Genomic DNA, 8,237 nt, shown 5'->3' on the forward strand with positions numbered 1-8,237 from the left:
GGCTTGAGGAGGAGGAAATTCAGAAACAAGGGGTTGGACTTGGCATAGATGATACTTTTCCAGATGACCAGGTCTTGGAAGCATCTCAAGACTTAATCCTGTGGTTTGTTGATTTTACCAACTATTTGTCAAGTTATCTTATTCCAGAACATTTATCCTTCTAATAGCACAAGAGGTTTATTCATGAGGTGAGAAAGTTCTTCTGCGATAAGCCTTATCTCTTTCATATCTATGCAGATTGTGTAATTTGCAGATGTATTCATGAGGTGGAGATAATAAGTATCCTTAAAGCTGGTTATTCATCACCAATTATGGATCACCATAGAAGAACCGGTGCAACCCACAATATTCTGCAATGTGGGTACTTTGGCCTATGATCTTAAAGGATGCCCATGATTATGCATAACTTGCGACCAATGTCAGTGTCAACGGAATATTTCATGACTCCAAGAACACCTCATGACACCTATCTCAGATTTAAAGTTGTTTGATGTGTGAAGGATTAATTTTATGGGTCAGTTAGTGAGCTCCCATAGTATGAAGTATATTTTGTTAGTGATTGACTATGTTTCAAAATGGGTGTAGGTGGTAGCACTTCCAAATAATGAAGGTAGAAATGTCATTGCCTTTCTGAAGAAAAATATCTTTTTTTAATTTGGCACTCTTTGTGCGATCATTAGTGATGGTGGGTCTCATTTCTCCAAATGGACTTTTAAGTACCTATTGGAAAGATATGGTGTGAAATATAAGATGGTGACACCTTATCATCCTCAGACGAGTGAGTAGGTTGAGGTCTCCAATAGATAGATAAAGTTCATATTGGCAAAGATTGTGAATGCCAAAAGGACTGATTCATAACGAAAGCTAGATTATTCTTTGTAAGCCTATCAAACAACTTTCAAGAGCCTCATAGTTTTCTCCCATATCAGTTTGTGTACAGCAAAGCATGCCACTTGCCGGTTGTAATTGAGCACAAAACACAATGTGCATTGAAAAAGCTGAATTTAGAGTGGAATGATGCAACTACATTAAGGTTGAAAAAGGTGAATAAGTTAGATGAATTCTGACTCTGTGTTTCTGAGTGTTCATTTATATAAAAAGAAAGGATGAAGTTTTACCATGACCAAAAAATCAAGAAAAGGGTGGTTGAGCCCAGAGATCTTATCTTGTTGTGTAATTCAAGACATAACTTGTTTCCTGGAAAATTGAAGTCTAGGAGTATGGAAAATTCACCATGGTTTGGCTATTTCCACATGGTGCTATTGAGCTGGAGAATGATGGTGAATCCCCGTTCAAAGTGAATGGGCAACGGGTGAAGCACTACTTGGGAAACTCTATAAAAGTAAAAGTTGTTAATGATATGGACCTTGGTGAAGTCTGAGTAACTAAGTTAATTGTGTCATGCCGCGATGTTAAATTAGGCACTGCATGTGAGGTAACCAATGGGGATGGTTGGTTAAATGTTAGTATGCAACCTAGCCGTGTCGTGCCGCGACGTTAAATCAAGCACTCCGTGGGGACAACCCATGTTCTGTACTTATTTGATTATAAAGTAACTTGTGTATTCAATGTGCAGGGCTAGAGTTGCAGAAAAAACAAGAAAATCTTTTTAGTGCCAGGCCTCACGACACACCTAACGAGTTATGATCAGTCTTCATGAGTTATTATCTGAGACAGAGTGAATTGGAGCTCAGACATATCTTAGGTATTTGGTCTCTGGATTTATCATAACTCTTAGAATGAGTCATAGTCAATACTATTACTCGTCGCCTTGATTTTAGATGACTAGAGATCCAGGTAAGGTTTCTGTAATACCCATGCTTTTTCTTAGCTTGAAAATCATCTCAAAGATGTTAGAACTTGCTTTGAAATAAGAATTCATTCTTATACACATGGTATTTCCATAATTTTCACTTCCTATAACATGGAAAATTGAATAATCTTTCCACCGATATATAATTCGCCCAAATCTGACACCCGGGCGAAGAGTTAAAGCCTTTTTAGTGAGACAGGGTTTCACTTGAGCCTTCAGTGCATCGCAGAGATAGGTCAAATAGAATTTGTTAATTTCCAGTGTTTCTCCATTATACTAGCATGTCACGCCAAACTTCCAGGTCATAGATAAGGTGCCAAAGCGATAGCTCTGCGTCGCGCCACCGTGCAGTTTCCCAATTGTCAATTTCTAGTGACATAGTGTGATAACGTCGCGTCGCGCTAAGGGCCCAATTCGGGAAATTTTGCTGAAAAATTTAATTATGTGTTTAGGGTTAAAAGGGTCAATTCCCCCCCTCCATATAAGCTTCCCAATCGGGATTTAGCCCTTATTCATCCAAAATATTAATGTTTTTATCAAATATTCTCAAGAACTCAAGCTAGGGTTTTCATAGAAGGTCTAATTTCAAGAAGGTTTCACGATCAATCTTCACGACATCACGAACTAAGGTATGCATAGTGTTCATTCATGGGATCTTTTCGTCCATGAAGTCCAAGAATCCCTTTTTAACTACAAGTTATGGATTTTCTTCATGTGTTCATGCTTTGTATGTTATCTTTCATGTTGATAAATGAGGAATTGATTTCTATTCCATGATTTGATGATAAATTCCATGTGGGTTGATTAGTATAGATAAAGATTTATCAAAATTTCATGACTAAAACCTTGTATGATGAAATTGGAAGTGAACCATGTTGTTTAATTGCTATACCTAAGGTCTATATGTACTATGCATGCCATATGTTTGATAAAACACCAAGATGAAGGAAATTTGCCTAACTAGAATGATATCATGTAAATCGCCATAAATGTACAAGCTTATGCCTATTAGACATTTGATGAAATGCTTCAATAAACGTATTGTGGTGATTATCATGTGTTCAAGAATATTAAGTCATGTTAGTTTCCTTCCATCGAGTCCTGGGGGTACTTGTACTTGAAATATTAGCTGTGTGCCTAGAGCCATGTCATGTTTTTTACGATACTCTCAGTTAAGCTATGAAATCTTAGACTTCAGATAGTCTTATGACTTAGGAAAAATTTCCATTATCTCATGGCTCAGTCAGTTGTCAGATATCAGTAGCATTCCATCACCCACAGAAATTCAGTAACTTAGTCCATGCTCAGTTTAGTTCAGTATATAATGTTCAGTTTCCATTCATATTGGAGTAGGAATTAGCATCGAGTGAACCCAAGGATGGGGACTCACCTGTTATATAAGGGTGTGATTCCTAGAAGCAATCCTTGCATTCCAAAACTATGTAGCCAGCATAGGTTAAGACATCGTAGCCTACTATATGAATGTAGATGAGGTGGATTAACCTGTTATGTAAGGGTTCTCACCATTCTTGCTAGAGTTACCTGTTATATAAGGGTTACTCACATGTTGTCCTTACCAGTGGCGCAGTATTGACACCCTCCAATCAGGGCATAGATTGGACCCTAACTCAGCTATTATATCACCTTAAAGGCATGTCGGTTAGATACTACTTCCCACAGTTTCATGTTATAGAATCAGGACTATCAGATATATTCAATCAGTCTCAGTAATAGAACTCAAATAGTTCTTCAGATTTTAGGACTGTCAGACACAGTCTACTCAGTCATAATACGAAACTCAGATAGTTCTATCAGATTCAGGATTGTTAGCTACAGTCACTTATGTTATCAGTTATACTCAGATACAGTCATTCATGTTATCAGTTATGTCATGTTATCGGTATTCAGATTCAGCAATCATAATATCACGTTGTCAGTTATAGTTACGTAATTATGTATGCATTCTCATGTTCATGTTAGACAGTCAGCTAGCATTAGCATGCATGTGAACCCTTGTATTTATCCTACCTCACATATATACTCGGTACATACGTATTGACGCATTCGTGCTATGGTGCTTTCTTTTTATGTTACACCATAGGTTCAGAGACACGAGTTCCAGATTAGCAGTAGATTCCAGATTCCGCAATCAAAGTAGAAGTGAGTCTTCATCCTTCGAGGACATAATAATTTTCTAGTATTTCATTGATTAACTTATTAGTTGGAGTTAGTTGGGAACATATCCTATCAACTCCTTATTCAGATTCTTCAGACAGTAGAGGCTTTCAGACTAGATGCAGACTAGATACAAGCTATAATGTCTTAGACTTCTTTTTTATTTTGGGTATTCTATTACCCCACAAAGATGTTACGTTATTAAGTTATGTTCATGATCGAACCTTATGGATTTTCAGTTCATGTTTTCGTATTATTATGTTATCTTATACAGTATACAGGTACAAATATCAGTCATGGGTTAGCTATGGTCCTTCGGGGTCATGAGAACCATGTAGGATTTCGGTTCAGCAAATCGGGTCATTACAATTTCAATCATTATGCATGGGGAGGGGGAGTCTACAATCCGTAACCTAAGGTAACAAGTCATAGTATTACCATGCCTTATGGGGGTAGTGGATCGACCAGTCCAATCCATATAGTTTAAATAAGGAAATTCAATTCAAATGATTGATATTCCCAATTTTGATGCCGGTGACTCCTTTCATTCTCATTAACCACTCCTTAAATGACTAAATATACTGCAAAGTCATCGCAATCATCAAAGCTTAAGACTTTTAAGAGCCCAAACAAAGTTGTCTCTTAAAGAATTAGGGTTCAGTTTACAATAGTTTTCTTTTCAATGATCCAAAGCACTAAGTTCCAAAGCACTAAGTTAAGTAAGTGTGTGGTTCAATTGCATTATGTCTTAAGTTTGTGATACATATTCTTAAGAATGACATAGATTCCTTGTTAATTTGTATGTGCCTAAAGATCAAACCATAGTGTTTTTGAAAATAGAAATACAAATTAGGTATAGCATGAAGTTTTGTGCCTTAAAATTTAATGTTGGGATCTACTAGGAGTTGTATGAATTTAGCATAATCATGAGAATGCATATTGTTGTGTTTGGAATGTGAAATAGGAATCCAACCCCTTGAACAACTATATCTCAGTGGTCACGGGGCTCATAATGACTCGTAGGGTAACCTAACGAGTTGTTACATGACTTGTAACCACTAGGAAATTTGATGAGAAAGGGAGCTGAGATTTCTCTCAGATTACGGCTCATGCTACGATATGTAGTCACACAATATGACTCGTAGTGAGGAATTGAAATGACTAGAAAGGGTAAAATATAAAGGGAAAAGTTTTGGTAAGACAATGAGTGTTTGATAATGAGACATTTTATAATATAAAGACTTGTTAGGAGGATTCATTACCTAAATAGTGACCATTCTTGATGCACAGTCTTACCTTACGAGTCTCACAACGACTCATAACTAGAGATCACGACTTATACCCTGAGTCATAGGTTGCCCAGTTCTTGAAACACTGATACTAATTTTCTTTGCATGTTTTTCATTTTATTAGGACTTACTAACAGATATGTTTCAACATGTACCAATGGATCAAATAACAGACTCAATAAAGAAAAACACCCCAAAGAAGAAAACCCTAAAGAAGCATGCCCTGCAATCTACTCATAAGCTTAGAAATAAGGAAACAAATAAGTTAAGCAACTCAGTCGACGAATATCCATTAATGCAGTAGGTGAAGACAAGTAAGCATTTCCTCAGGGTGCCAAAGAAACCTCAAAGGATGTCACACCACCCAGGACTAAGCTTAGAAGAAAGAATCCTAGCACATCACCACCCCACTTACCATCCAGTCTGTGGTGGATGATGAAGATAATGATGATGTTGAAGGTGATGATGATGATGAGGGGGAATCTAGCTCTAAGGAGGATAATGCTGAGGGTAATGATGGGTTCAAATCTGAAGAAGGGGGTAAGAGTAAAGAGAGTGATACCCAGTCAAAATTTATCCACCACCACCACCACCTCCTCTTACATGAACACCGCTATCCCTTGAGCCTACTCTGGTGCCAATCATTGAACGGTGGGTGTACCCCAGAATGCAGGCCTTATATAACAAGGGAATTCCAATAAACCCTTCCATGGGAAATCCACAAAAAGGGATTTATTTGGAGAGAAAGCTGAGTACCATAAGTATATTCGAGATACCTAGTTTGGATGCCCAATTCAAACACTACCACTTTTAGTAGCTGACCATAGTTCTTGGATAATTTTGTTCTACTTTAGTATGTGAGTTTTATGCAGCATATCAGATAGAGATCAAGAGGATATATCCACAGAAGAAACTCTGGAAGGGTGGTGACCCATTGATAGATGTGATGATCAAATATATTTAGGTGAATATCTTCATCAGGACCATTACTCGAGTTCTCCATGGACATGACCTCCTACCACCAGCAATACTTCAGAGATTGATTTTTGTATGTATAAAATACGTAAAACTAAGAGAAGGTAAATCAATACTGAGAACAAATTAATTCACTTTCGATGGATGGCCAGACTGATTGCAGTTGAAGGAGAAGAGGTTACTTCTGTAGTAGAAAGAGTAGGCCTGATTTCATAAAAAAATACAAAGGGTAGCCTAAATTTTTGGCTAAGGCATAGTAGATGCTTGTGCGTCATAGGACATGTCCCACATATGGGGATAATGTACTTAGTTCAGACCATGCAAACTTCATAGCTGATATTACGGTAGTCTATGATATTGATATAGCCTAGTTGATTGTGAGAAACATTCGTGATTAGGCAGTGAGCACTGACACAGTACTAGCATTCCCATGCTTATTGATACAAATATATTTAGATAAGGGAGTGCCTGAGATTTCATATGTTGATCAGTTCATCCTATAGTAGAGCATTATAGATTTGGGTTCAATTTAAGATGAGGTTAACCCTATCTCTAAGGCAGCCAAGATGTGAGCTACTATGATTAAAGAGGCATTTATGTTTGGAGAGAACATGATTAATTTTATAGGGTTCACCTGTATGGGTGAGACCCTTATTGAGATTTCCCAGTCTGGACGTCAAACATCCACAAATGTAGTAGAAATTTCATATAACCTAACTCCACCACAACCTATGGCACCATGACCTTTTACTCCTAGGATTGTCCCTGTCGATTATGCATTAGTGCCGCAATCATTCCATGTTGAGGTGAAAAAAAGAATGGGCACTCTTGAGGCAAAGGTAAAATTAATGAGTCTGAGCAGTAGATCAGTCGTTGGCTAGAGGGTATCCAATTCCCAGATTTGGAAGATGTACAAGATAACTTAGCCGAGCTCTAAAAAGTGATTGAGTATCTTTATGCTAGACCATTCCCTTTCATTCTTATTATTGAAGAGATTGTTGAGAAGGAGGTTCCCAACATATACAGAGTTGATAGATTGAATAATGTGGCTAATGTTGATGATGGTAAAAGAGAAACAAAGAGGAAAAAGAGAAAGAGAACTGAGAAGAAGAACAGTGAGGCTGCAAAAGAAGCCAACATAAAGGATGAGTTGGACTACTATACTATGGTTCGTGAGGTTGCAGAAGGAGCTGGCAGTTCTAAAATATAGATACTATTGATCTGAGCATTCATACCGCTCCACCGCTAGATCAACCATTGAGCGCACCTATCATAATTGGTTCCACTATTGATGAGAGCATTCTTACTACTTCTGGGACCACTGTGCTGGGGCCCATCTTGAGGCCCCCCACACTAACAATGTTTGATCTGTCACCTAGTACACTTAGGTATGTTTTTGCCCCTATTTTTACTCTATACTTGTACTATTGATAGTGTATATGTATTCATTTTAGGGTGGGGGTAAACCACATAGCCATCACGGATTATTTTCATCGTGATTCTTTTCTTGTTGGCTGCAGTTTGAATGAGGAACTAGTATGTCAAGTTTAAAAATGCGTTATGTTCTATGTTATTTTTTAAGTTTTGTGTTTGTTTTTAATTAAGAAGAATATTTGTACCAAAGGCTGTGGATAGATTTTTTTGTGACTGTGCTAAATCTGTTTGTGAAAATAAGACCCCTTCTAAAAATTTTAGATACAACTATGTGATGTGTGCATGAATGTGACCGATGTGAATCTGGTAATGGAATTAGGATTGGGAACATATTAACTATGGTAAATAAACGCACATATATGGTAACTTGAAATTTGACCTTACACCATATGTGTGTGAGGCATTACCTAGTTCCCTCATTGTGTTGAATCCAAAACTTGACCGGTTAGTCTTGCCTAGGTTGTAGAATATTTAGTTAAGAAAGGATCATATGTTGTTCTTAAAAATTGTCCAGTTTAGCCTAAATAACAAACCAAATGTAATAATAATCC

At 37.3% G+C, this 8,237-nt stretch overlaps 1 protein-coding gene across 1 annotated transcript; it reads left to right on the forward strand.

Annotated features, from left to right (window-relative positions):
* The first annotated feature begins 1,234 nt into the window (after positions 1-1,234).
* Positions 1,235-7,462, forward strand: LOC124888889 (ATP-dependent RNA helicase MAK5-like). The gene is made up of 3 exons (XM_047400176.1): positions 1,235-1,375; positions 5,700-5,817; positions 7,245-7,462. Exons 1-3 carry the CDS (start codon positions 1,235-1,237, stop codon positions 7,460-7,462), a joined length of 477 nt encoding a protein of 158 aa, XP_047256132.1.
* Positions 7,463-8,237: the final 775 nt, after the last annotated feature.

This window comes from Capsicum annuum, chromosome 11, assembly GCF_002878395.1.
Source record: "Capsicum annuum cultivar UCD-10X-F1 chromosome 11, UCD10Xv1.1, whole genome shotgun sequence".
Taxonomy (NCBI): Eukaryota; Viridiplantae; Streptophyta; class Magnoliopsida; order Solanales; family Solanaceae; genus Capsicum; species Capsicum annuum.

Bases quoted from the DNA above. Each gene is read 5' to 3' on its own strand.
- LOC124888889 (XM_047400176.1), top strand. From the start codon at position 1,235: ATGGTTTGGCTATTTCCACATGGTGCTATTGAGCTGGAGAATGATGGT. The intron at 1,376-5,699 runs GTCTGAGTAACT...CTTACCATCCAG, and splicing joins ATGATATGGACCTTGGTGAA to TCTGTGGTGGATGATGAAGA. The intron at 5,818-7,244 runs GTAAGAGTAAAG...TTATTATTGAAG, and splicing joins GTTCAAATCTGAAGAAGGGG to AGATTGTTGAGAAGGAGGTT.